This window comes from Pempheris klunzingeri, chromosome 13 (assembly GCF_042242105.1).
Source record: "Pempheris klunzingeri isolate RE-2024b chromosome 13, fPemKlu1.hap1, whole genome shotgun sequence".
In the NCBI taxonomy this organism is placed as follows: Eukaryota; Metazoa; Chordata; class Actinopteri; order Acropomatiformes; family Pempheridae; genus Pempheris; species Pempheris klunzingeri.
This window is the reverse complement of record NC_092024.1, coordinates 15,133,680-15,161,672: the sequence shown is the minus strand read 5'-3', so window position 1 is coordinate 15,161,672 and position 27,993 is coordinate 15,133,680. Positions and strand designations below refer to the sequence as shown.

Sequence of the window (27,993 nt, the reverse complement as noted above, 5' to 3'; positions counted from 1 at the left end):
AAAAGAGTGGAGTTCCCCTCAGAAGCACAAATATATACTCATATTTCATTTAGGAGTTTCTCATGAAATTTTACCATCTTCTATTTTTATCTTATGGACTTAGAAAAATCTGACTTCTGAGAGCTATGCAAGCTTAAATCCATTTTTCTCATAGCAGAATTTATGCAACTTTAAGGATTAAGATGGACATGGTTGCAGGTTCCTCTTGTATTTTACCTAAGGACAGAGCAAATGTTGTATATGATATTAACTTAACACAAAACGTTTACAGTACACAGACCACACTGAAGTCACTGATGCAGTTAACTCTGACAGACTTTATTCAATCTAAAAACGTTCAGTTTCTTTCATAAAAACATCTTACTTTCAACTTTCCTTTTCCACATTTCATTTTCCCTTCATTTACCATCTGACAACATTCGTTTGACCCTCTAAGACACTTTCCACAAACACTAAGACTCAGTAAACGTTCATTAATGCTCCACAAATGTCCTAAACTGTTTTAATATTGGAATGCAACAGGCTACAAACTACTTTTTAAATGGTGGTAAACAAGTGATTAAGGTTAAGTGATTATGTGTGTGGTTTAATAATTGAGACCCTTCAGGAATGACTCATGTTATCTACTCGGTGCACAGGACAGCGACTCCACGCTCGTAGAAGCTATGTGGATCTTCCTTGGTTGCAATGTCAAAGTCAACAGTGAAGATGAGGTCAGATCTGGTGAAGTTCAGGTACACGGGCAGAGTCACCTGCAATGAGAGGAAAAACTAAATGTGAAGAGTGGTTCTCAACAGTCATACAAAACTAAGGCACAGGCTGAATTTAACGACATCTTTAGATGTACTTCTAAATCGTCTGACTGTGACAGATGGTTGGTCATACCATGTTTCTCTTCTCAGCGTTGCTATGCTTGATCCAGCGCAGCTGAGTGAGTGGCAGTTCAGTGGAGATGGAGGTGGACAGAGACAGCTTGTTGTTGGCACAAGTAGCTCCCTGCAGTTTCAGACCTGAGAGAAACAGTGACAATGTTCGACATTTTACAGTTTTAAAATATAATGAAATTATCTTGATGACAATCGACTGGATTTCACCATTTCAAGATGCTACAGAATTAGTGGGATCTATCCTTTTTTAATGACCCATCGGACCAGACAGGAATGAACGAACAGTTCAGCGCAGACCTCCACTCATGACACCCGTTGTATGTCTGACATTTTTCCAGTTCACCCATAGTCTCAATTTCACCATGTTATGTCATTTGCAAAACCTACTACTACTACTACAGCAGATGACGTGCTGCTTGTCTGACCTTTGATGCCGAAGCTGCAGGCATCCAGTGCGGCGCCCTGGGCGGTGGTGACATTGACCTCCAGACACAGCTCTTCCAGAGACCAGCTGTTGGCCTGGGCCACATACTGGCGGGTCGCGGTAATGTAAGCCTCGGGCACAAACAGGCTGCCAAGGCACACGTGGATGTTCTGGAGAAGGAGGGACAGGAGGAGAAAAGGAAAATAACTATTGTGAATTTTGAAGGAAACTACTATATAGTGATGCTGTATGCAAACAGTTAACCAAACGGTACCTTCAGTTCCTTTGCGCCCCCACTGGCAGCTCCCTGGGAGATCTGCTGCAGCTGTTTGATTCGCTCACTGAAGTCTGCCACCCATTGGATCACAGTCATGGCGACTGGAACGGTGTATCGACACCAGCTGCGAGGCAGGATGCCTGAGGAGAAAGAAAAACAGGTGTATACCAGCGATTCCCTAAAAGTCTCATCTGTTAAAGAGCATCCTGCTGATCAAGACCGAAAATGCACTGACTTTTCTACATCAATTCATCTGACTTCAAACAAGTAATTTACCTTTAAAAATACATGAACAAATCTGAGTGAAAAAGTAAGGTCTTACCTTTTACAAGGTCACTGATGAGTGTTCGCAGGTAGTTGGTCTGCTTCTTTTTGCCCTCACACACTTGCACCACGTCGGACAGATCCTGACGGACCTCCTGCAGCATCTTGCCGCCCATCTTCACCTCACGCTCAAAGAACCGGAACAGTGGGTCCTGGTGTTGAGGTGTTTGGAGAAAGAAGACATTAAATCAAATTCAGAAGCTTGGCAGATACATCAGTGAGGCAAAGAAAAGCAAGTGCATATCCATCTGTAAAATTCAAACTTGTGCTTTTATTTCTACCTTCTTACCTAGAGAGTTACAAAACAACTGATCAACATAACAATAATTGTCAAGGATGCTGTAATTTTAGAGAACGCAAAATATTTTGTGGTCTGTTTTCGTACCACGTTTCCTCTTATTTCTTCAATTACCTTGATGTTCTCCACTGTGCGTTTGAGTGGATTGACTGTTTGGGGCATGAGCTGCAGCCAGTTGCAGGCAGTGGCATGGAGGGTCCTCATCCAGGCCGGCTGGGTATCGGATGTGGACGAAGTGCGCTCCTTCTTCTCCGTCTCATAGGCAAGGTCATCCTCATCCTCCAGCATCTGCATTTTCAGCATCTTACCCATCATGTCAGTGCCTGTGCAGCCCGGCGGAGGGAGCGAGTGAGCGGGGAGGAAGGTGGAAGACAAGGCCATGGTGGGAGGTAGGGGGAGAAGAAATTAATAGTGGAACAAAGAAACAAACAGCTTACCACGAGGATGTGTTAATGTAAGGTTTGTTTGATAAAAAAAACGGAGTTGTGTCAGACAGACAAACAAATTAGGACTACACTGGGTAGAACTAAAGACACACAAGGCTTCGGGCAGCAGTTCATTCAAATGTAACATTCAACATAGTTCCCAAGTGAACAAATGAACCACATTCTTGACTGACTGGAACTGTAAAAGAAATCAACGTAAAACAAGTAGGGCAGCAGATTTAAGAGAAAAACTGAGGGGTGGGAGTGAGGAGGGGGAGGGATGGATGCTTCGGCAGGTGGGATTGTGGGAGTTTGGAGGTGGTCTTTAATCAATCTGACGAAACAGGGAGGGAGGATGTGATTGAGGGGATGGGGAGGTATGTGGCTGTTTTGACTCCTACTCTGGGGGTGGGGTGGGGATAGTATTTTAGCAAAGCGACATGATGGCTGTGAAATACAGCTGCTGGAGGGTGAGGACACACACACCCTTCCTTTGGGCGGAGCACCTTTTAAAGTACGATGGCTGTGGCTACAGACAGGCTACAAGAACACAGTCTACAACTAAGAGCTGGTGAACTGGTAAAGTGAACCAATGAGAAGATGAGAGATTAGCAGATGGTGCACCGTTAACACAGTATTCTGCCCAAAGCAGACATAAATGTAGAAAAAGATGTTGATCTCTCGTTGCACTGAGACACCCTGTAAAAACAGAAGTGAAGACACTAGAATAGACAGAGAGATGGTTAATGATCTGCCCTGGGAAAACATGACATCTCAGATGGATTGAGGAAGAAGAATCAGGATGTCTTGAAGTCCAGTTACTGTGACAGAACATCAGAGTACAGATGGGTAAGATGACCGGCTGTGGCATACCCTGAGTGGTGAGCAAGACCTTCTCAGCATTGCTAGGCAACCCAAGCCAAGATGGAGTTTGAGTGTCAGGAAGCATCTCTACCCAGTGCATGAACTCCTCACGCCTGTAACAAATCAAAAGTACAACATTGCTTGAATATTAATAAACATGGGTCGTTTCGACTACAATTTTGTGAAAGAATCAAAAGCCACCACTGACCGAATGCCGTCGGGCATCTTGATGTCCTTGTGCCCGTCAACCTTGAGAGCCAGTTTGAACTCACTGTCGAAGCTTCCCTTAGTGAAGATGCGTTCCAGGAAGGTGTTGAGAAGACGTTGGTCAAACTCATTGTCAATGCGGCCGCCATAGATGGACTGTGCCATCAGGGTTTTCAGAGCAGCCCAGGGGATCTTGTCTGGTGCAATATTTTGACGACCCTGTGTGTGTGTGTATGTGTGTGTGAAAGCAGAGTGTGACGTGGTTGTCATATTTTATAAACAGTCAAAACTCAAATATTTAGGAAATTTACCTGACTCCAATTGAAAATACTAAAATCATCATAAATTATCTAAGGAAAGAACTGTATAAATGTATGCATTATTTGTTTCTATTGCAACAAATAATTTAAGAGATATTCTGACACATTTAGAAGCACTGAATAGGGTTTCTTAAATAATCTCTAACCTTAGCAGTGTCATCCAGCCAAGTATCGACAGTGTCACAGGCAGAGCGAAGATCAGACTCTCCAAACTCATATTTCTTGGACCAGCCCAGTGGTGCATAACGCAGACGCTCCTGAATGACAGCATGGAACCAAGCCAGCAGGAAGTACAGACGAGCACGTTCGTTGGGAGCCTGTAGAAACACGGGGAAAAAAGAGTCATTAAGATAGCAAGTGTGGAAGAAATGTGAAGACAGCATTAATGCTTAAGCTTCTGGTTAGAAAAGTGTGAGTATGTGTGCTGGTAGGATTAAGTCACCTTGCACATGCGAGCAACAGGGATGCTGCTGAAGGTTCTGAGCATGTTGGCCTTGACACCAGGAGGAGGCTCAAACACAAAGATACGACCGGCACGAAGGAGATTCACAGGAACCTGGCAGGGAAAGAGAAAATGATTCACAGCTGTGCTATCACTGAAATCTTCATTACCTAGATTATGACATGTTGGAAATATTTGCTATGAGGGATGTGGTGTACCTTGGGGTTGATCTCCATTGTCAGGAAGAGCCTGAAGCTGGAATGAGGCTGCATGGAGTGAAGCTTCTTCTCCAGCTGCATGAGCCATCCAGGGGCCAGGTGGACGTTCTCCAACATCACCCACCTGGGGGATGAAAACAGTCAGACCACCAGTACAACAAAAGTGTACATGTTAAGAAAATACCTAGAAAAAAAAAAATGACCCCACCTGCCGGACTTGACAGCAGTGTTGATGTCTCTGTCTGCCTTATTGAAACCCTCAGCTGAACCTGTGAACGTTGGAAGAGCACAAACGTTCTCAACGTTCTCAAACTAAATGTATGTAATGACGATCTTATTTGTGTCTCAAGAGTATGAACTTATTCCTTCCGTACCAATAGAGATAGAGGTGATGTGTTTGTTCTGCTCAGCCGCCAGATCTCTGACCAGGCCGCTGGCATCATAACCTGGTACAGAACACATCAACACTGGAGTGCTCGGCTTCACCTACAGACATGGGAGAAGAACATCGGTCACATTCAACAACACTGACAAACGCCTCTAGGGAGAAAAAATTAAAGAAATACTGGTTTATACCTCATTATCAATGATATTAGCCAGATCGAGAGGCTGCTCAATGATGTTCATGAAGCTCTCTCCCAGCACCCTCGAGACAAAAATGTGCGACATGGCCAGCAGACGGTCCGGGCGGAAGGCCTGAATCAGCAACAGCTGGTGCACTGACTGGCCAATGAGAGCTGAACAGGGAAGACCAGAACAAGTTATGCATTGAACATATAGATATTTACATAAAACTGACATGAATCAATATCTAAAACCATATCTGCTTGGCCTTGAATGTATATACAGCATTTGCAAAATATGACAAGTCTATACACTCACAGGACTGCTTCTCCTCCGCCCACAGATAAGGAACAGCCAGCTCTGGAGTGTTGCTCTCAATCCACATGAAGAATTGCTGGAGGAACAAACAAAGCAATAATGATCACATGCCGTATGTATTCAAAGACAGTCCTTTATTAAAAGGTGTGCTTAGAAACATAAGTTTCGTCATATACAGCTTCGGTTTAATCAATACAGCATGAGTTATACTAGATGGATGGTGTCCGTCAAAGCTCACCTCATCAGCCTCAACTTTGTCCACCAAGTCATTGAATTCTGGCAGGCGGCTGAGGCGGACCATGGCCTCACTCTGGTCACTGGTCAGACCTTTCACTTTTGGCAGTGACATACCCGTCAGAACGATCTCCTTACCACGCAGGAAGTGCTGAAACTCTGCATCATATGAGGGCTCACTGGAAAAGGCACGGATTGAAATTATTGTGATTTAAGTTGTTTGATACTGCTGAGAAACCTTGTTTTATGTCATATAACAACTGGTAGTACATTAGTGTAATACTAGAATCTTACCTGGTCATGCCCTTTAGGCTGATCTTCGCCAAGAGCATGGCAAAAGTGATGTGATCATGGTGCAGCATACCCCTGGCTGCTCTATTGAACACCACCTACAGGAAAAAAATAAACATACGCGAATTATGTCTATTACAATCAATCCATCAACGAAAATAGTCTTTTGTCTTCAAAATGTATAAATCAAACCTGGAAGAGATCCTTGGTGATGTGAGCGAGTCTCTGTGAATGATCGCTGATGTTCTTCAGGTTGGGGTTCTCATATAGCACTGTGTGGTAGGTGTCCAGGAAAAAGTGAAGGGAGTACTGGTACAGGAAGTGCATCTGGAACACAAAACAAAAATGGACTTGTTTATTAATTAGTTATTTGGCTGGTTTACAACAATGCACGCATTTGGCAGCATATCAAATGTACTTGGTAGTGTGTGTGACAAGAGTAAGCTGTGTCCAGACCTGGTTGAGAGCCTCCATGGTGAAGTAGATGCTGCTACAGGCAGAGGACAGAGACAGGTATTGCTGTGACACGGCCTCCACCTCTGCCATGACGATATCGGTCTCCTCCACCTTCCTGGTCACCTCAGCTGCCTCCTTCTTCAAGTTCTCCAGCGTGGTAATGATGGTGTCATCATCAAGGATGCGGCCTTTAACCTCATTGAGGGCCTGCAGCAGGGATTTTTCCAGCTGTCGCAGTCGCAGTTGGAACTCGCCTGCAAGAGACAGGAGGATACTTATTGATCGGCTTGTGATTTAAGTCTGAATTATCTTGCATCCCTATTGGTGTTTATCTTCATCCCTAGCTGTGCCTCGTCATTGTGTTAGCACATTTCTGTCTCACCCTGCAGTTTGAGGAGGTCGGAGCGTTTCTCATCCACATCAGGCCTCTCAGCCTTTAGGACCTCGTTGAGACACTGGCTCTGAAGGCTGCTGCGTGTCACAGTGAAGTTCACAAATGTGACACGAGAACACAAATCTGGTGGGAACTCGACCTGTATACACAAAAGACACCATATGACACAGATTAACTTCTTTGTACAGTCTTTTTAACAAGGGAAAAGCTCAATTTCAGTCCAAGACAACATTTTCTTTAATAGACTTTAATAGACTTATACTAATTAAAATCAGTTGATTACTGTCTAAATCCTAAATGCCTACGCCCATGTCTACTCACCGTTGGGTCTCGTGTAGAAAGGAAGATGACAAATGAAGGTGACAGATCGATATCCTGGTCTCCCAGGGTGATCAGGACACGACCACCAGTCCTGCGAACCTCTCTGTTCAGCACTGGATTTAGGATGGGGTCATAACTTTCTACATCCTTAAAGGACAAAAAAAAAAAAGAATAAATTACTTTCAATAAACAAATTCTTCATGAATATAAAGGTCTTGGACAGTGAACAAGTCGCAAATGCACAATAACAGCGTGAAACAGCTGCTCATACCTGGACCAGCAGTGGGTTTCCAAAACGCAGGGCACTCTCCAGATTCTTCCTGAAGGCATCATCCAAGAAACTGGTCCTGGTGATCTTGCGGTCTTTGTACTCATTCATTATGAACTCCGTGGCTTGGCCAGATGGATCGATGATCAGTGGGTACCTGGAGAGGACAATAGCACAGACTAGATGAACATGGGAGGGGACTCAAGGCGAATTAATGCTTAGTATTTACACTGCAGTAATAAATCCTACAAACAGTACACTGCAATAACAGAAGGGTACTGACCTGTTGAACCTCTTGAGCATGATGGCGTTCTCAGTGCAGAGGTCATCAGCTGGGAGGGAGTTGGCTTGCCAGCGGAGCCTCTCATCAGCATTAGACAGGTACTCAGTTCTGGCAATATCCGTACGGAACTGGGAGGGAAAAAATATGCCATTCACTAAAAATGAAACTCACTAAGATTATCAATTTTATATCATTATTCTATGGCTAGTGACTAATTTAGCATATCTGCTAATATTAATGAGTCAATGAACACAGGTACCAAAGTAACAAAAAAGAAGTTCCTACATATACATGTGTATCAGAGCTTTAACTACCTGAATGTTGGCCTGCTGTAGGTGGTGAGACCAAGTGGTGAACAGGTTCTGTCTCATCTGTTGTTCAAAGTAGCCGGCATAGGTAATGAAAGCCGCAGATAGCAGACAGTCTCCAGCGATGGTGGACATCTGGTTCTTGAAGGTCTCACTGGTCTTTTCCCAGCGGTCCCTTTCAGCTGACAGACTCTTCAGTAGTGCTGTACTGCGATTCACCTGGGAAGAGAGAGCAAGACACTCAAGAAAAATTCTGCAAGATCCTTGAGTTTAAAATGGATAAACGGAAACTAGCACAGGGGGAACTAAACATTGGTTTGATAATCAGTTACCTTGGCCTCGACAGCAGCCAGGTCAGCCTTGATAGCCTGAGCCTCTGAGATGAGGACAGCGTACTCCTCCTTATAGCGAGCAATGCTGGCCTCCAGGTCTCTGATCATCTGTTCCACCTCCTCTGCCTTTGTCTTGTTGTCTTTGGCATCATCCTCAAGCTTCTGCAGTTCATTACGCAGAGGCTCCACGCGCTTCAGCATGTCAGCATAGTTAAGCTGAGGAAGGGGAGTGTATACATTAAAGGTGTGCTCTCTTTACCCAATTATCATCTTCATTTTCATATTGTTTAGGCTTCTTTACCTGAGCAATCGCCCATTTCACCATAGGCCCACAAGCCAGAGATGCCCTGTTGACTTGGTCATAGTTGTAGCTTGGGTTGGAGAGGTAGTTCTTCTTCATCTTTTCACGGATGGAGTCACTGGATAAAGTGGAGACAGTCCAAGAAGTCAGAATATAGCAGCACTTCACACAGTCAGATACTTTAATGTGAGGAGTGGGACAATGATCATGAATTACAGGAAATGAAATATGACATTTCGCTCAGGATAATTTAAATTTGGTTTGGGGTGGGGGAGGGGTGCAAAACACAAAAATCATGATGGCCATTTTTTTTTTTTTTTTTTTTTAAACCATTACCTCATTTTCTGATTCAGCAAAATCAATTTCTAATCACAGGTGCCATTTGATTAATCTACTGATTCATTAATATCATTTGTGCTTCCATTAGAGACTACACAGACGTTCTGACACCAGTACCTCATTTCCTCTGAGGAAAAGTTGACTATGCTGCTGATGAAATTGTCCCTGATAATAACTTGTCTGATTTTTTTCCAGTCATTGGTCTCCTCGCCCAGCATAAGACAGATTGACTCCAGGGCCAGCTTGACTGCAGCTGGCGGATTGGTCATGGCCCGCACTTCTACTAGGTGCTGCCGCTTAATAGAACTCACCGCTAGTTAGGTGGAGGGAGGAATGTGTTTGAAAGAAAGTAGTAAGAGAGGGAGAAGAGTAGCATATAGGGCAAAAGAGGGGAGGAATATGAAACAGACTCAGGGGTTGAAAAGTCAGAGGCAGAGAGAGAGAGAGAGAGAGAGAGAGAGATTTAGTGAGCAATGGCAGGACACAATCTTTCTTATTTCACCTGATCTCTTCAGCAGAGAAGTTAACAATAGTTGGGATGAAGTTCTCTCTCATGATGATGGAACGGATCTGCTTCCAGTCAGTCGTGCTCTCGCCCAGGAGCAAGCAAATGGACTCCAGGGCCAGCTTCACAGCCGCGGGTGGATTGGCCATGGAACGCACCTCCACCAGGTGCTGCTTCTTAATGGACTTAACAGCTATCAACATCAGGTGAACAAGGACGTGAATTATGACAAGGAAGGGCAGTGATGAAGGGAGGATGCAGGTAAAGATCAAGCTGTTAACCCGGAAGCCCTTACACCATAAGTAACTATGTGATAACATTGTAATAAGTAGTACAAGACTGTTATGTGGTGACAACTCATTCTGTGATGACAAATCAAATACACTGCTGTGAGAAAATATACTACTGTACCATTCTGAGCCTCAATAACAGCAGGCTCCACTTGGTCCAAGTCCTCTTTCACACTCAGCTGTTTGTCCTTTATCACCTCCTGCTGTTTGTACACAGCTTCCTGGATCTCCTGGCTCATCACCTGGAATCACAATAGGAGTATAGTTTGATCAGTCAATACAAATGCGCAATGCAAGGCTAAGGGATAACTGTACCAAAAAACTAAAAAATAAATAACCAAAAGGTTAAGTTTGTCTTAGGTTTGACAGTAATTTATTACTAGAAATCTTTCAAGTGTTAAATTCCTGTCCGTGTACCTTTTTCTTTTCTGCTTCTTGTTGGTCTTTGACCATTTTCTTCAGTTTGTCATTGGCAGCAGCATTCTTTGCCTCCAGCTCTTGGCTCTTGATTCTCAAGTCACGACGAAGCTCTTCCACCTTAATGAGAAGGCATAAGTATAATCAGGGAGTCAGACAACAGCAAGCAGCAGTTGGCAAGTACTCAAAAACAGTTTTGGTTTGTGGAGACCAACTTCCAATTTTTGAGAAGGTGGAATAAAATGGTACTTAATTTATGCAAGAAGATTAAATGAAGTGAAGTACAAAAATTACTTTACCTGATCGACAGTCTCCTTGATCTTGCGGAGACCAACGTTGAGGTGCATCTGCTGTTCCTCCAACTCGCTGCGTTTCTCATTGAACAGGTTGGCATACTGGTTGATGAAGTCCAGGTAGTGGCGAGGAGTGATGGCCATTGTGTGACCACCTCGCTTAGCCAGACGGTTGTTGGCCTGTGAAAAGTTAACAGCAGAGGAAACATGTATTGACAAACTTGGTTTTACGGTATTTCCAAATGCCCAATTTCTGTTCAAGCAAACCACACAATCCCCCCCATTAACCTCCACTGCAAACGTGGAAACATCCCTACCTGATGAAGTGTCTGGTGTACAAACACACAGCCATTGACAATAGCCTCGCGATGAGACGGTGGCTGGGGCAGTTTGTCATAGACGATGGGCATGTAGTCTGGCACCTTGTAGTTTGGTTTCTCCAGATCCATCTTGCTGGTGAACTCCTTACCCACCTGATAAAGGGCCTCTGTGGACCAGTCTCCAAACCAGTTCAACACACACCTAACAAAAAGAAAAGTTTCAGTTAACTAAGAAACTGTAATTTCATCGTTGTACTACCTATTCCTTGCTGGTCAGTGATGTAATCAATTAATTCACCTTCAGTGTCCACTGTGTGTCTCCATACCTGTTGAAGAGGGCAGGAGATGTGGCAGCCCTGTCCTTCAGACCCTCGGACGAAGGGTTCATGGTGAAAACAACGTGGAGGTTCCTGATAACCTGGCTGGTGAACCACTTGTACAGCTCCTCGTGTGTGTCGAGCATCAGGCCCTCTTTCTGGGCTCCTTCCTTACACTGAGTCATCAGGGTGGCATACTCATCTCCCTCAAACAGGCCAGGAACCTACAAAGAATAAGTAACATATTAGGAACCAGTAAATTAGTTGCACACAACCAAACTAAGGGCTGGGTTGTCATCTTGTTGCCCAATGAGAACAGCTCATGGCACCATGTTACCTCTCCATTGGCCAGCAGCGTGTTCATTCTCTCAAGGAAACCAGAATCCAGCACGTTGGACTCATCCATGATGAAGGCAATCTTCTCGTTCTTACAACCTGAGCGACGCAGCACTGTACGCAGGTCCTCATCAAAGTCCTCTCCAGTGTATTTTCTGTGCACCTGAAAACAAACACAATAAATAAATATCAATAAATACAGGTAGGCAATTGTAGTAACATGGCGAGAAATATCTTCACATGCTGTACCAACCTTGATCTGGTATACGCTAAGTCCATTCATCCAGGCTACGAAGCGAGACAGAGTAGTCTTTCCTGCTCCACTCACACCGATCAACAAAAGATGGCCCTGGGGCTGGCGGAAGATTCTGGGGGAGATCATACAATTTTAAAATTTACTCCAACACAATCATTCCAGACATGAAGTTCCCGTTTCTTGATCACTTCTAGTTACTCACCGGTCAATTCGGAGGACATGGTCCAGCACCTCATTGAAGAGCACCAGAGGCACATCCAGCTCCTCTTCATAAAAGACCTTCAGACGGGCCTTCACGTAGTCCCTCAGCTCCTCCTGTTCCACTGGGATGTAGTCCTGCATCCACAAACAGTAAACTCAGTGAAAATGGAAATAAAACTACTAAAAGCATGTGATCAAAGCTCAATATTTTAGCATCATCACAGCAGGAATATCACAACATGGTCAACCTGTTTCCAGTTTACCTTGGAGAGCCAGTTGCTGTAGAGGATGGGCCTGTTGAGAGCCTTCTCCTTATCAATATTAGGGAAGTGTTTGAGAGCAACTGTGTCGATGTTTTCATCAGTCCACCTTCTCTCTTCATCACCAACCAGCCTGGACAAAACACATTATCACCAAAATTATTCTTTAAATACTTGCACATCAAACAACCTTATTGTTATCATCACATCAGAAAATAGTAGTAAATTATTAGAGTGAGAAAAATCAGCCTCTCAGAAAACTGCACTCACCTGTCCTGAAAGAGACGGAGACCTTCATGGGCCCAGATGCGGATGAGCCCCTCCACAGGCAGAGTTTCAAGTGGTCGCAGGGCCTCGAAGATTCCCCTCACCCAGCGGGTCATCTCTCTGGGAGAGTAGATGTAGTGAGGTTGGGTGTCCTGGGTGAACCGCTCCTGAAAGGGAAAAAGAGACATGGGAACAAATGAATAAGTGACTGAAAGGTGACCAATTAAACCTCTGCTTCATCTCTTTGTACACTAGCTTCCTGTGACACTATTGAGTAAACTTATGTTTACATGTTTGATCTTTATATAGATTTTTAGAAATTGCCATTACCTGAGACATGGTGTAGAACTCGACCATAGCAGCAGTAAGAGGCTCAGCATAGGTACGTAGAGAGGGGATGAGACGCAGCATGGCCCGATTGAAGGTTCCATAAATCTGGGTTAGCGAGGCTGGGCCTGGGTAGTCCACGTACACCACAGGAACATGACGCAGGAACCTACAAACAGCACACCACAACATGGCGGCAGTTAAGGCTTGTCATACACAAGTCTAATTAACCAAGTACAATTTTAGTTTATTTTTTCTGTTAATCCTTTCATTAATACGGTTATCACTGTAATCAGGTTTTCAGTCTGGATACAGTACCTGTGTGTGAGAGGCTTTCTGCCAGGGTCAGTGGGAGGATTACAAGCTCCCACAAACTGGATTCTCTCCAGTTTGACCCAAGTCTGGTCTGAGGTGCGGTAGAAACCACCATGTTCCACCATCTACAAATAAAACACAACAGGGGATCCTTTAACATACATGGAGGGATTCTAAATTTGATGCTGCCATTATCTCAGTTTGAACACTTCAATGTACCAGAAAACAAGGTGTAAAGCCAAGGTGTTGCTGTTCAATAGAACTAGGCAAAATAAAAGTTCAGGTTGTAAATAATGTATCATACCTGTCTGATGAAAGAGATGACTCTCTGTGTGCTGTACTTGTCCATGTCAGGCAGATTGATCTCATCACAGAACAACACCAGCCACTTGCCCAGCTGGACAGGGGCGAGGACCACGCCATTGGGGGTACGGCGGTATTCACAGTAATGATCAAAGGTCTTCAGCAGCAGCTCTGGGGTTGTGGCACTGGAGAAGTTCAGACCCACAACCTGGTAGAGAGTAGAGGGAAAATTTGGAAATTGCAAATGCTGACAAATATATAATTCTAACCATTTACCAATTTTAATATTCATTTAGCAGGTTAGAATATGTTAAACTCCAATGTACATGATTGCTTTGTGGGGCATTAAAATTCAAATACTGATGCAAACTACCGTACTACAACTTTCATGGACAGGTTAAACTGATTTTAAAGATTTATTGGCAATATTTAAATTCTTTCATCCAGTCTCTCACCTCCATATCAGGCAAGGCTCTGAGGGCACTGAACAGAGTCATGGTCTTTCCAGAACCTGGAGGTCCACACAGCACCAGTGGTTTGTGCTCTGCCAGCCATGTGTAAAGCAAAGCCTCATGGCGAACAGTGTCCAGGGTGGGAACCACGACATCGGGAGATGCCACCTTGTGGGTCTCTACCTCTATCTGGGGCACCTTGCCCTGCCAGGACTGCCACTCACCCGTGATGCACACCTGCATGATGTAAATAAAACGAGAGAATTATTAGTCTGAAATTTAGAGACTGCAGATTACGAGAACTGCATATTCGGAGAATTTATTTTAAATTTACTGAAGACAACAATCAATATTCATTTTAACACCAAGAGGCTGTACCTCATAGTCAATGATAGGAACATTGGGAGCAGAGGGGAGGGGTACTGTGGTGATGCGACGGATGTATTCTCCAAGCTCAGCCCTCATCTTCAGCCGCCCGTCACCAGAGAAGGACCACAGTACAGCGTAGATCAGATATTTCTGTGTAGAGATAATACCACAAAATTGATCAGTTTTAAGAAAATGCACATATTCAAAATTTAAATAACAATGAGATATGTATGCTTTTAGAAAGCATAAAATTACCTGCATGTACTTCTCCAGCTGATCAATGGGCATGGGGAAGTCAGGGTGGTTGTTATTGTAGAGCGCCACATTACGGCAGGCCTGGTGCAGCATTGAGAACAATGAACCCAAGCAGCGCAGGCGGGTGAAATCCATGATGTGCTCCATCTTGGAAGCATGCTCTAAGGCCTTGATCACCAGGCCTGTGGAGGTGAAGTAAGGCTGCAGGACAGCTGCAGCATCACGCTGGATCTAGTGTAAAACATCGATAAAGAATAAGGATCATAAAATGTTCTTCTTAATGAATAAATACTATAGTGCATTTTCTTCCCTTTTTATTACCTGCAGCATTGGTGATGCAGCCTCTTCCTCATCCTCTGTTCCCTTCCTCTGGCGCTGAGCTTCATCCTCTCCCTCATCCAATGGGATGCTGCGAATGCGAGCCAGGAAGTTGTTGAAGATCATGTCAGTGCTGAGGACATCCTCACTGAACCACACCATACCACAGCGAGACACAGTGGCCAGGGTGGCATACTTCAGGTCCTGCACTTCAAACATTACACGCACCTAGAGAGAGAAAGGGAGAGTATAACTCCAGGCCAGTACAGCATGCCATCACCACCTTAGACTGTAATGAGACAAAAGCCGACATCAGTGTTTGAAGTGAGTGCTCTTACATTTGGCGGCAAGCTGAGACGCTCTCCATTGGGCAGGGTGAGCAGCTTGTTGTCATCCAGTACTGAGTTGAGATTTTCAACCCACTCAGGGTCAACATCACCATCAAAGATGATCCACTGACGCTTTTGTAATTCACCTCGGACATTGTCAATGATCCTGAAATTGGACATTAAAACATTTTATGAAGTAAAAATCTCTTTTTCCTTGAAATAACAGAAAAGTGTACTCCTACTGATGAACTGAGCTGATTTTGTACACTTTATAACGAAATGTGTCACAGAACTCACTTCCTGAGGATGTGTGTGAACAAGCCATCTGTCCATTCACGAGTGTTGGGGTCCAGGGTTCCATACAGGTGGTCCTTGCTGATAGCCTTGGGGTCGATAATGTGGGCTACACCCTCAACACCCTCCAGCCTCTCCAGGGCCTTGAGCAGCACCTTCCACGCCATGCTCTTCCCACTACCTGAAGGTCCCACCATCATCAGACCGTGGTTGATCTGTGTGATCTGGTACAGTTGGAGCACCTGGATGGGGATGAATGACAAAGTTGAAAAAAATTTGAGTCACTATTCACCATACATGCACCTTAATTACTGTGCCACATAAAGGGTTTTGATCTCTTGTCTCTAGGAGTGGGCAGGGCTGTCATACTCACTATTTCTGGGCACACTCAATAAGATGCAGTATATGTTGACTCCATTTAGCGACATACCTTCTCCACCCACATGCTGCCCACATCGTCACCGTCTCCATAGGTGAGGTACATCTCCGCACAGACTTTCTTCAGCTCCTCCCTCAGTGCAGTCATCTCTCCACGGTGGTACTGGACCCCAGGGAAGACATCTGACAGCAGGCTGAACAGCAAGGGGATGTCCTCTGCCACCAGCTTGGGAACCATGGTCTCACACACACTCTGGATCAGGATCTACAGTAACAAGAAGACATAGACTGAGTGAAACAACCCCTCTCACTCCTGAAATTTCTTGCTGGATTCTAAAAACAGCCTTGCCACAGCTACAGAAATGCAATAATGAAACAATATAGAAACATCACACAAAGTCTTGCAAACTATAATTTTCTATACCTCCTGTTCAGGAAGGTTCTCAGCGATGTCATTCTCATCAACAACCTCCCCGCGCTCCAGCTTCTCCCTTTTGATCCTCTGAATGCGCTCGCGCTTGACATTACCAGCACTGATCAGTACACTCTTGAGAGCTCGGAGGCCAAAATCATAATGACTCTGGGATGAAAGTTGCTCATCACACAGCCTGGCATAGAGGCAAAGGGGGGAAAGAAATCAGTGAAGAAAAACAAATATCTCGAAACTAAGTACATTTTCTTAAGCAGTACATACTTGAAGAAGGGTACAATCTTCTTGGCAAGGATCTCGGCTGTGCGGAAACCTTGAGAGTACAACATGACTTGGGCGATGAGCTGGCGGTCGGGTTTGGTCATGGCCAAGCTGCGGAACAGCTTCTTCAGATTGTCAGGTAGGTTGGAGCGACCAGCATAGCCAGGATTCATGGTGATGAAGATGGCCATGTCTGGACTGACCTTCACCTGCTTGTTCAGGAGCTCTGTGGTGACTGGCACACCTGAGGGATGATAGATTTGTCCTTATTTACAATGTAACTCTCAAAAAAAAAATGTTGTGAATAAGATGGAAACACAGACATTTTGTTGTGTCTAATTTATATATGAAACCCGAGTTCCATCACATATTACACATACTCCTGTCTCTGTTGGGGTTGCTGTGCTCCCTCAAGGCCACCTGGATGTACTGGACCTGCTGGGAGACAGCAGAGAGCATTCTCTCCTCCAGACGGTTGAACTCGTCGAAACAGCCCCATGCTCCCACCTGGCACAGACCCACGAAGATACGACCCATGGCCTAAAAAAAGAGGAAGGAAATCAATGAGAGAGATTTGTAAGTTAAATTACCAATATGAGAAACAGCTATATCCTGTAAAAAAGTAAATGATAATCATATAATTTACAAGTGGTTTACTGATCTCTTCTGGTGCATCATTGTTGTCTTGCTTGTAAAATAGCCAAGGAACAAATAATCTAAATGGAGTTGTGTACCTGGAAGTCGAATGTCTCGTCACAGTTGAAGACCAGGACAAAGCGGCCCAGTTGGTGGCCAAGGGCTTTCACTGACTCAGTCTTCCCTGTGCCAGCAGGACCTGGATGGAGAACAAACTCAGTGAAGTTGATCATTCTGCAGGTAAAACTGTAATTCTCTTCACAATGAAATCTCAATTTCATGTGTGAACCAAAAAAAGCTTTCATACCGAATGGCGACCCTCCAAGGCGGGCCTCCAAAGCTTGGGTCATGGTGAGATAGCAGCGGTCTGTCAGAGGGGTCTGGACAAGTTTGTCCTGGACACCCAAGTACTCAAAGCCATAGTTGAACTTGGCATTGGCCATCTGAATGGACAGCTGTTGCAAGACATCTGTCTGCTTGGGGTCAAAATAGAAGCGCATCTGGCTGAGCCACTCAAAGGACTTGGGGTTGTCGATCTTGTTCTTGATCAGAGTCCTGGTCACATCACGTTGGTGCACCAGCTCGGTGATCTAAGATGGAGTAGAGGAGGGATTTCAGATACTTCACTGGACAACATTCTTTTAAAAATTTACTTTTTAAAAATTCCCCTCTAACCAGGTGCTCCAGTTTCCTCCTGCGGAGTGGAGGCTGCTCCATCAGCACGGTGTCAGCCAGCACGTTCAAAGTGGCCTCCACATTTGACAGCACTCCCTGCATAGGTGCCATGTCCCCACCACCAGAGATGGTGGTCAAGGCAGACTCAATGTTCTCAGACCAGGCAATCTGAGTGGAGAGGACCACCAGCTGGGCCTGTGAAGAGAAGAAATAGATAGAGTAAAGGCACATTAATACATCACGCAATCTCCATGTATGCTAAATAACTAATTGTATGTTGAATAAATGTTCTCAATGCCAACCTGGTAGCGATCAATCCAATTGATGTACTGGCCCAGGTCAATGGCTGTGCCCTTGTTGAAGCCTGTGACCTCTGTGACAGACTCTGCCAGCAGCTTCGCCAACGTCACCCTCATCTCCTTCTCCACCAGCGTCAGCCACTCGTTGATCTTGGGGTGTTCTGTGATGGAGACTGGTGTCTTGTAGAAAATTTCCTCACCCTCACGGGACGAGATTCCAAGCACCTCTGTGTTGTCCTCGTTGAGCAGGATGCTGGAAACGCCAGCAAACATCTTTTTGAAGTGCTTTTGCAGTTTGGCCACATTCTTGCTGTTACCGATGATTTCAAGCAGGTCCTCGTCTCCAACAAAGTAGAACCTGGACACAAAAAGAGTGAAGGATTATTTAAGGATATTTCATAAATTAATTTACAAATCTGTGAAAGCAATTCTAAATATTCAGCATGACTATGTAATTCTAAGTTCTGTGTTTTATATGCACATTAATAACAATGCCACAACATCCCAAAGTCTTTTGTACTATCATCTTCTTACCTGGGGAATGAGGATCTCTCTCTCTCCAGGTATTCTCCAAGGGCTTTCTGGATTTTTCCAAGAAGGTCGGCCAGTCGCTCCAGAGACCTCTGCACTCCCTGAATGTTCAGCACATCCATTACTAAGGGAGACTTTGACACCTTCTTCATCAGTGCCAAGAACTCTGTGCTGATACTGTGGAACAAAAGAAAGAGAGACAAGTTAAAGTAGGTTCTAGTAGAAAATATTTTTCAGTAATACTTTGGGGGGAATTTATAAATAAAGTGTAAACAGTCCATCATTTACCTCTGAAATCTCTGGGTCTCTACAGGCAGCAGATGTTTGATGTCAGCACTGCCAGTGAAGATGCCTTCCAGATAGACCCAGCGACGCTGGACATCGATCCAAACGTCAAACAGAGCCATGATGCGATTCAGCTTATCCTCCCAGCTCAGTGCATCTTCCTCAAACACCTGGGAGGGAAAAGAAATGGTGCCATGGTGTTAATGCAGTTCTGAAATTTAAATATTTTCAAATCCTAAACTACGTTCTTAATGAAAACAATATGCAACTTTGTTTACCTTGTAGTATGGAGACAACTTCATGGCAGACACGCTGTTAATATGTTCTTTGACCTTGTTGAAGAGGTCATCCCAGCCTCTAATCAAGCGACACTTATTCTGGTAGTTCACCAGGTCGAGCTCATAGGAGTTCCACACTTCACGGATCTGAAGACCAAAAACCACAGAATTATTATTGACAGAGATTATAAAGCAGAGAGTAATCTTTAATCATTGCGACTGACACTACATGATGTTGAGGGCATTTGACTTCACCTGTTTGAGGAACTCCTCCAAAGCCATCTCTCCCTGGGCTACCAGGAGAACGTCCTTCACCACCATCTCATTCTTTTGCAGATCCACATCCCAGATCTGTCCCAGGCTCAGCTCTGATAGGACCCAATTTACATGCAAACGCTTCATCAGCTGCTTCCAGTGGCGGTCCTTCAGAGCCTCTGATTTCAGCTCAATCACCAACATGTTAACCTAATAAGAGAAAAGAGTAGGTCTAGAATTTAATAACCCATTTTTTTCATTTCTCTTGCAAGTCAAAATGTGTGCGAAGTGGGAAAAACTAGCTGCCTGACCTTAAGGTATCCTTTAAGCAGCCTCTGAACATACTCATAGGAAGCATACTGTCTCAGTCTTGCTTGGAAGTTCTTCAGCTGGTTCAGAAGACCATCCAGACTCTGACGAAGCTACAAACACACCAAAACAAGAATCGTTATATGCCAAGAATTTCACAAATAAACAGTAGAAACTCAATGATCTGAATGATCACTATGGCTTTGTTACCTTGCGAGGCTGTACAGACACCCATGGCTGCTCTTTCATCTGGTCGATCTGCTCCCAGACCTTTGACAGCTCAGACCAAACCTCCTTCAGGTCATGCAGCTCCTCTAGTGCCACCTAGAAGTTATCACAATGATTGAAATGAATAAAAACAAAAGTACATGTTCTTTTAGGCATTACTATGGTTTTGGAGCACCTATAAAAGTAAAAGGAGCTGTAACTAACTAAATATTACTCCTATTTCAAATTAGTGTCTGTGACATAACTGCTGCCTGTTACTTGGTCTTTGATCAGTGATTTACAATGCTTTTATGTTCATGTTTGCTGGCATTACCTGCACCCGTTCTTCACTGCCACTGAGCAGGCCAGTGTCTGTGAGTTCCAGAGCTTCTTTGGCTCGGGCACACTTCTCCCTTTCATCCTTCAGACGGCTGAAGTTGCCCTCGTAGATTGTCAGAGACTGAAGAGCCTCCTCTGGACGAAGGTTACCCTGGCAGAAAAGATTACCAGTTAGACTATGTTTCAAGTAAGCTCAGCTAGGCATGCTGTACGGACTATTGTATCTAAAATTCAATTAGATGATTTCATTTCTCTTACAGCAACTGGTTTGGTCTTCTCCCAGTCATTGAGCAAGTCAGTGGTGCGGTTTTCCACAGCTTTGTCCTCCTGGACGATCTTCATCTGCAAGTTGGCCACTTGCTGCTGTATAGCAGTGTCCTTGCGCTTCATTATGTCACTGAAGGCACCCCATTCACCTTCGATGTTGTCAATGTAGAGCCAAGATGGAGGGAACTGGAATCTCTGCTTCTCCAGCAAACGCTGTCCATTTCGGAACAACTAGGGGTAAAAGAAAGGAGGATTTGATTAGAATTATTTGTCTTAAAGAACGCAGTCATACAAAAGAATGTAGGAAAAGATGAATTTTTCAGAATACTTGTAAGAAATACTTACATCCACATTTTTCTCAAACTGTTTGATCTTGCGCTTCAGGGTCTGGACATATGTTATGAAGTTGACAGCATCTGAGGTGCTAGCCGTGTCCACAGAATGTTGCTCCAGTTCTTGACGGGACTTAATGACGAAACAAAAAACAAAAGGAGATTAGAAAAATCTCTGCTCAGTGTCTCTTGGAAATCAATGGTAATAAACTAGTCAAAATAAATGTTTTCATATCAGGCTTTACCTTGGAGATCTGGGCATGGAAGTCCTGCATGTTTTGGCCAAGCATCTGGCCAAATTTGCTGAGCACTTCTTTGTGCCAGGAGTCATATTTCAAGTTCACCTTAGACTGGACCTGTTGTCAGGGGCAAAAAAAAAAACACAACATTTAATAAAAAGCCCATAGAGCTACAGGAGAGTATTTATTATGGAACCAAAAAAATACAAATGCAGCATAATGAAGCAAAGTTGGAAAAATAAGGGGCTTTATGTAGAAGATACCTCCCTTATAATAATGGTTTAAAGAGTCAGTTTAGACAAAATTTTATACTGCATTATTTTTACAGATAGTCATTTGAGAAATATTTCTCCAAATACAGCACCTAGAACCATCAGTCATTATTACCTTGCCGTAGTCGATGACCACGGGTCCGAACTCTTTCCGTGTCTCTGCATTGTCGAACGTTCCACGTGCTTTGCGGATCTGGACCAGCAGGGCCTGCCACTTGGTGAGGTCTTCCCCAAGACGGTTGTAGATGTTCTCAGCTTGCATATCCCACAAGCACTGGTACTGCAGCCACACCTGGTCAGGGGCAACAGAAAGGAAACTGACTCTCACAAACTAATCTTCATGATTGCATATATTGCGCATGTTTACCACATAAAGACATGGTATAATAACACATTTATGTTGATTTACCTTGACATACTGCTCCACTTCATTGACAATATCTTCGACTGCATTGTAGGCCTCCTCTAAGCCAGCAGGGCCATCTGGCATCCTGGTCAGGGCATTTCTGTAGAACTTCTCCTCCTCTGACAGCTCGTAGTGGACTCCCACCTGATTAGGAAAGACGGCTTATCTTATAACAAAAACTACAGCACAAGTGTAATACGCCACAAAAATCTGACATAGAATAAAATATAACAACTTCAATGTTTGCATACCACAGATTTCTTGACATGCATTCTCATCATGGCTTTCTGCAGTGGGAATCAAAGCCCCACAATACAAACTGTTCAGACATCCCTACCTGATATCTCTGGCTCTGGATCCTCGGGAGGGACAGAATGACCATCTTCCAGGAAAACATCTCCTGGTAGAGCTTGTAGCGACAGTCTTCAATTGGTGGATTCAGGTAGATCACCTGATTAGTAATCCTCAGCTCATGGACAACATTCTGGGAAAAAACAGAATAGTATGTTAGAAGAGTCAGCCGTGTCATGGTATCCAAGGTTTTATAAACAATGTGTAATTAAGGCAACACAGAGTCATTACAGCCACAATGCCTACCTTGATCTTGGGCTCCCCTCCGGGTTTGTGGCTCACTTGTGGAGCCTCTGTGTCCATGTCCACCTCAGCTTTGTCCTCTATCTGGCCACGGAGCACCTGGGTCCAGGCCTTAAGGCCAGCCTGCAGACGCACTCCCAGGATGCGTTCAATCTATGAAAGCAAAACAAAAGTCAGTCCTGTTTGAAAACCATTCAGGCCAGCCACAAAGAAATAGTAAGTAATCAAAAGTGATTGAAATAATATTAAAATATTTCCATTTTGACTCATAACAGTCTCAATCAAACTCAATAAGTATAGCAATGAATCCTTGTATTGCTGCTTTGTGGTGCCAACCTCAATGTCAAGCTTGTTGACCCAGATGGGCAGGTTGGAATAGGAGTGGAGATTGAGGTCATCCACTGCCTTCTGGACTCGGTTGAGGATGTCAGAGAAGGTCTTGTTGTCGAACATGCAAGTTTCCAAAGAGCGAACCTCAAGATCAATTTTCTCCTCAATCAATAAGAGGTCGTCCACCTGGAAACAGAGCGGCAAAAAAAATGCCATTAGAAATAAACAGTAGCACTTGTTTCATTCTATATTGACAGTGAGGAGAGTCTGTGCTAATGTAGGATGTATGTAACCATTTTATAGCGACAGTTCCCCCACACCGACCTTCTCCTGGAAGTTGAAGACGGTCTCAGCCAGCCTCTGAACATATGGATCCAGCTTGTAGGACTCCCAGACCAGAGTGATGCCTTCAGTAACGAGAGCCTGGACTTCTTTTTTGAGCCCAGCCACCAGCAGGGAGATAGAGGACCTCTCCTCCACCTTCTCACAAGTGCGTTCGTAGGTGCGCACGCTCTCGATCAAAGAGATGGCAAATGGGTACAGCTGGTTAGCTTGGTGGGCTTTGTTGACGATGGCCAAAGGAACACGGAAGCTCAGCCACTTGAGGTTGCGGACCTCTTTGGACAAGGTGATGATCTCTGGGAGGAAGTTGACTTTCAGCTTGAGCATGTTTCCGGTGCGTCCACGGGCACGAGTACTCTCAATTGTGAAGATGCGGCCAGACACACCAAGGTTACGCTGCTGCACCTGATATACAAAAGAAAGGAGTAAATATTTTAAAACAACAAAACTGTAAGAGGGAAAACATTTTTCAAACATTTGAAAAAAATGTCAATTACATTTAAAAACACTATTTTATATTTATGTCTATAATCAGCTCCATACCTTGCGAGCCCAGTCATCAAATATCTCTTGAGTATTGAGTTTAGCCCTGAAGCTATCTCCATCTTGCTTCAGCTTCAGCCCCTCCACGTGATTCTCCCACCCTTTTCCCAGAACATCCTCCACTCTCTTCATATATGCAGTCAGCTGACGGTCGATCTGCTTGGCCCAGATGATGGAGCCGGACACAGGTGGCAGGTCTCGGACGTGGCTCATCTTACAGGCCTGGCTCTGAGGATACTGCACTTTGAACTTGTCATGCAGTGACTCAATGTCGTCTTTCACACGCTGGATGAGCTGTGTCTGGTACTCCCGGATGGCACCACGGATGTGGGGACGCACAAAGAGAGCGTTGAAGCGAGAGAAGATGCGGAACATCTCATTAGCGTTTTTGGCAGTTCCCAGCTGATCACGCAGGCGGGCGGTAATACGGGTCTCCACGCGGTCGATGCGTTCATCATAACGCTTCATGGCGGCTTCCCAGGCCTCCATGCCTTCCTTAGACACATCCAAGCCATCGACCTCTTTGACGTTCTCATATGCCAGGTTGACCTCTTCGATAGCATTGGCATCAGCAGCATCAAAAAGAACTCCAGCTACCTTCATATCTTGAGGCTCTACTGTCTCGCCAGGTGCATGTTGTGGCACGGCAGAAACCTGGAGACAAAAAGTTGAGAGAACCATTTCTCAATCAAGTGAGGATAAAAACAGATATTGAATATTTTGTCAGGATCCACAGGAAAACTACATTAAAATGATCATGAAATAGTAAATATTGGTAAAAAACCATGCAAGTGTGTTCAAGTATGGCCATTACAGACTATTTGTACTGTACCTGAGGCCTCAGCACACGGACAATGACAGCCCTCAACTGCTCGTGCTGCCTTCTGAAACGTCTCATGTGATCCAGACGTGATTGGAGCTTCCTGTGGGCAGGGCTCAAACGCCACACCATCTTCAGATTCTCCTCTCTCTTCCTCTTCACAATGTCCCTCAGAAGCACCTGCAGTTTCTCATACTCATCCTCCCAGGTCTGGAACACCTCAAAGCACGCCACCATCACCTGCACACGGTAGTTTAAAGGACATTTAGGAAGATGTAGAATATTCAGTGTTGCTAAAGTAAAAGTGTCCTTCTGGGGGAAAGAAATATAATAGGCTTTAGTTTATGCCGGAGACCCAAGCACATCTACCTTTTCAAATTCCTCGTAGGCAACATGCATGAGCTTCCTGGTGCCCAAAACCTTGAGGAGCTGGGAGCTCAAATCCCTGGAGATGGCCTCTACTAGACGCAGTGCTCTCTGGATCGGGTACTTTGTGTTCCTGATCTTCTTCAAGTGAGTGAATATGGCCATAAGGGCTTGGCGGATCTTATCAAGCTCTGAGGCAGAGAGCAGGTCATTGAGAGGGAAGTCCTTCATCAGAGGGTTGTAGTCATTGACGGTCTCCACAGCCTGTTTCAGACCTGTGAGAAGAGAAAGGACAAACAATTAATCACACTGTATTCAAAATACCACCCGTAAAAGCAGCACAAGTGAAACAAGCCAAGGAAAAAAAAATGTTTCAGCCGGTTGCCACTCACCAGTGTCTGTGTCAAAGCTGACAGTAGCATGGAAACGTTTGCCGTGCTTGAGGATGTCCAGTGTGAGCAGAACCTCAGGGCTCTCTCTCTTCTCCTGGATCCTGTTCAGGGCTCTCTCCAGATTCAGCCAGAAACTGATCTCCTGCAAGGCTGTGCCTGAAGCTGGGTCACGATCGAGCTTTGTCACCTGATAACAGGGTGAGCGTACGAAACAAATGAACCCAGTAGTGAGTATGAAGGAGAGAATATTTTTCCTCATGCCTATTATTATATGAAGTATCATTTGATTTAAAATTTGGGTATGCCTCCTACCTTTTGGATCTCCCTGATCCAGCGATTGACTCCAGATTGCAGCTGGTTCAGGAAGGTTGGGTCCTCCACTTTGTCACCAAAGTCAGTGACCTTGGGCTTTTCCCCGCGCTCATAGCACTGCTTGGCAATGTTTGTGATGATGGGGTGGATGAGCAGGCTGATCTCAGGAATCTCAATGTTCTGCTGCAGGTGGAGAAGGCCCATCTCCAGCTCAGCAATCTTTTTCTCCACTGAGGGAGCCATCTTATCCCCATCTCTAGAGGGTTAGGAGACATTGTAGTAAAAATAAATTCAATGGTAACATTATTTCTCCAGGCAGACTTCAGTAGAATTAGATGAAAGTTGTTATCAAAACATAAAGACATGTTTTGAGGATTACCTGTCTGCCTTGCCGGACTCGCGGATGTAGGACTTAAAGAAAGGAGCAACGGCATTACTGATGAATGAATGGAGGGTCTCGTACGGAGAATCCTCACTCAAGGTCAGAACTCGAACTTGGGTTGATATGGGCTTGTCTGCATCAATGACGCCTGTCCTCTTGATCAAAGCCAGGCTGCAGGGGGAAAACATTCATGGTTCAGAATTAAGGACTCAAATAGAAACTGAAAGATCATTTTGAATGTACTGCGTAGCTCTCAGAGTACATATTACATGAAAAAAGAGCAGCGTTTTTTCAGGTTTATTGATGAAATCATACACCGTTGCATGGCTGAAAAAGACTTCTGTTCAGTGCAAAGATCATTTACCTGTTGGACTTGATCCCATAGTGTATGTCAACGCTGATGTTGTACGTGATACACTCCTTCTCCTCCTCTCCTTCATCTCCAACATCCTCTGTGTAAACAAAAACAAAAAAAGTCTTATCTAAAGTCTCATCTGAACAATTAAACAGGCAACTGATCTCTAAATCAGTGATCAGCAAGTGTTTGCAACAGCCATTTTACACAGTGAAATCAAGTTGTTAGGACACAGCATATCGTCAAGATTCTCCACCACCAGTAAAATGTGGCACAATATTAACAAGTCTGCAAGCCCAACACCATCATGTAACACTTCGAATTAAAACATAGCAGATCCTTTTTTTCTGCATTTAGCTACCATCATAGCATCTTGTCACAGACTCAAACAAGCACTAAGGACTGACACTACTCTGCTGCTAATGTTAAAAATAAATCATGTGGATGCTGGACAGGGGTTGAGTTTATCTGATTATAGTTAACCACGTTACAGTAAGATTACTTTGCCACGTCTCATCCCCACCCTCCTATAAAAGTGAAGTCATGGCTTGTGGAAAAAGATAGCAGTGCAGAGAGTGCACTCTCTGCACTGCAGCATCAGTATTCTTAGTGCACAAAGATGAATTGGCTGGGGCGGTGACTCTCCGGCTGGGAATTCAAAACCCACAGGCTCAGGCTCAGTGGCTGGTCATGTGCAGAATCAAGGGATCAACATTTAACACTAATAAAATGTTAGTAAGGGCGAGCGGCTCTGAAGCTCAGGATGAATTTGCCTGGAGGAAACTAAAGATAATGTGTTCATTGACACAAGCTGGTTCACATGATAAAACCCCATGAAGGTGCGCATAGCATGACTTGAAGTCATTACAAAGGATTCATTATGTTTAAATTTATGAGATTTGGTGCATTTAAATCGGGTCTTGTGTTTTTATTAGCAGTGTGTGTTTGCTCTATTGTCAGTAGTTAACCGGTATCACACCTTTAATGAGAGCCAACATTAATGCACATTCATTTGGTGTGTATTGTGTTGTCATTGCCTCTGTTTTCTATTCCTGGTCCAGTGTGGCGTAGTTGCCTTACAATGAAGAGAGCAAACTAAGTTACCATTTTTACTTAACTGGCTGTCAAATAAAACTTGGGTTAGCTCACTTACAAAGTGAAAGTAGCTAACTATCATTGGGATGAAATCCGCTTCGCTTGAGACAAATTGAATACGCAATGTCTCGTGTGCCATAATCTAGTTTCTCACATCACAATAGCAAAGCTAGCTGGCTGCGTCTTGTTAAATGTACCTTTGAGTGCACTTCTCTCGACCAGGATGGTGTGCAGTTGGGGATCGGACAGAAATTTCCTCATCTGCTCCACGGCGCTCTTCTCCTCCAGGGCGGTTTCCAGAGAGGCCGGGGCCTCGCCGCCATCTTCCAGGAGCAGCGGTATCAATTTCCGAATGTGCTTCTGCAGCACTGAAGTATCAGCGACCGTCTGAACGGCCGACACCTCCATGGTGCCAGAGTTTTCCTCCGTGCCCCCGCCGTCGGACATGCTTTGAAGCGGACGCCGAGGACCGGTCGCGGTGTGAAAGTGAACAAAGAAACGAGGCTGACGTTGTGTGTCTGACTGCAGTGAATACCGAGGTGTT

At 44.5% G+C, this 27,993-nt stretch overlaps 1 protein-coding gene across 2 annotated transcripts; it reads right to left on the bottom strand.

The window, feature by feature from the left end:
- Positions 1-297: 297 nt before the first annotated feature.
- Positions 298-27,993, bottom strand: dync1h1 (dynein, cytoplasmic 1, heavy chain 1). 2 transcript variants are annotated; one of them, XM_070842021.1, is made up of 78 exons: positions 27,647-27,993; positions 26,364-26,451; positions 25,997-26,170; positions 25,618-25,873; positions 25,306-25,492; positions 24,917-25,188; positions 24,560-24,787; positions 23,728-24,381; positions 23,167-23,589; positions 22,849-23,028; positions 22,516-22,665; positions 22,256-22,402; positions 21,922-22,062; positions 21,628-21,804; positions 21,247-21,357; positions 21,015-21,134; positions 20,661-20,900; positions 20,398-20,553; positions 20,067-20,180; positions 19,859-19,969; positions 19,548-19,757; positions 19,293-19,439; positions 19,018-19,184; positions 18,733-18,906; positions 18,202-18,556; positions 17,900-18,094; positions 17,532-17,814; positions 17,323-17,423; positions 16,969-17,128; positions 16,592-16,832; positions 16,322-16,505; positions 15,950-16,162; positions 15,523-15,761; positions 15,235-15,391; positions 14,900-15,124; positions 14,579-14,809; positions 14,333-14,473; positions 13,958-14,191; positions 13,504-13,710; positions 13,203-13,324; positions 12,888-13,053; positions 12,561-12,724; positions 12,294-12,423; positions 12,032-12,165; positions 11,827-11,941; positions 11,575-11,736; positions 11,247-11,461; positions 10,918-11,122; positions 10,607-10,780; positions 10,308-10,427; positions 10,012-10,132; positions 9,598-9,793; positions 8,757-8,874; positions 8,456-8,671; positions 8,130-8,342; positions 7,816-7,943; positions 7,536-7,689; positions 7,265-7,411; positions 6,932-7,082; positions 6,550-6,803; positions 6,286-6,420; positions 6,097-6,191; positions 5,807-5,981; positions 5,569-5,644; positions 5,263-5,423; positions 5,061-5,172; positions 4,895-4,955; positions 4,687-4,810; positions 4,469-4,582; positions 4,173-4,343; positions 3,708-3,925; positions 3,509-3,612; positions 2,325-2,533; positions 1,911-2,064; positions 1,586-1,728; positions 1,313-1,481; positions 886-1,010; positions 298-752 (listed from the first exon to the last, which is right to left on the bottom strand). In XM_070842021.1, exons 1-78 carry the CDS (start codon positions 27,894-27,896, stop codon positions 624-626), a joined length of 13,923 nt encoding a protein of 4,640 aa, XP_070698122.1. In that variant the 5' UTR covers positions 27,897-27,993; the 3' UTR covers positions 298-623. The 2 variants fall into 2 exon arrangements, with proteins under 2 accessions (XP_070698122.1, XP_070698123.1); XM_070842022.1 differs by lacking the exon at positions 9,598-9,793 and adding an exon at positions 9,213-9,408.

Excerpts from the sequence above, each read along its gene's own strand:
- dync1h1 (XM_070842021.1), bottom strand. The coding sequence starts at position 27,896 with ATGTCCGACGGCGGGGGCACGGAGGAAAACTCTGGCACCATGGAGGTG. Across the intron at positions 20,181-20,397 it reads GCAGTGAAGAACGGGTGCAG|GTGGCACTAGAGGAGCTGCA; the intron begins GTAATGCCAGCA and ends GATAACTTCTAG. Across the intron at positions 11,737-11,826 it reads TTAGCGTATACCAGATCAAG|GTGCACAGAAAATACACTGG; the intron begins GTTGGTACAGCA and ends GTTTGTTTTCAG.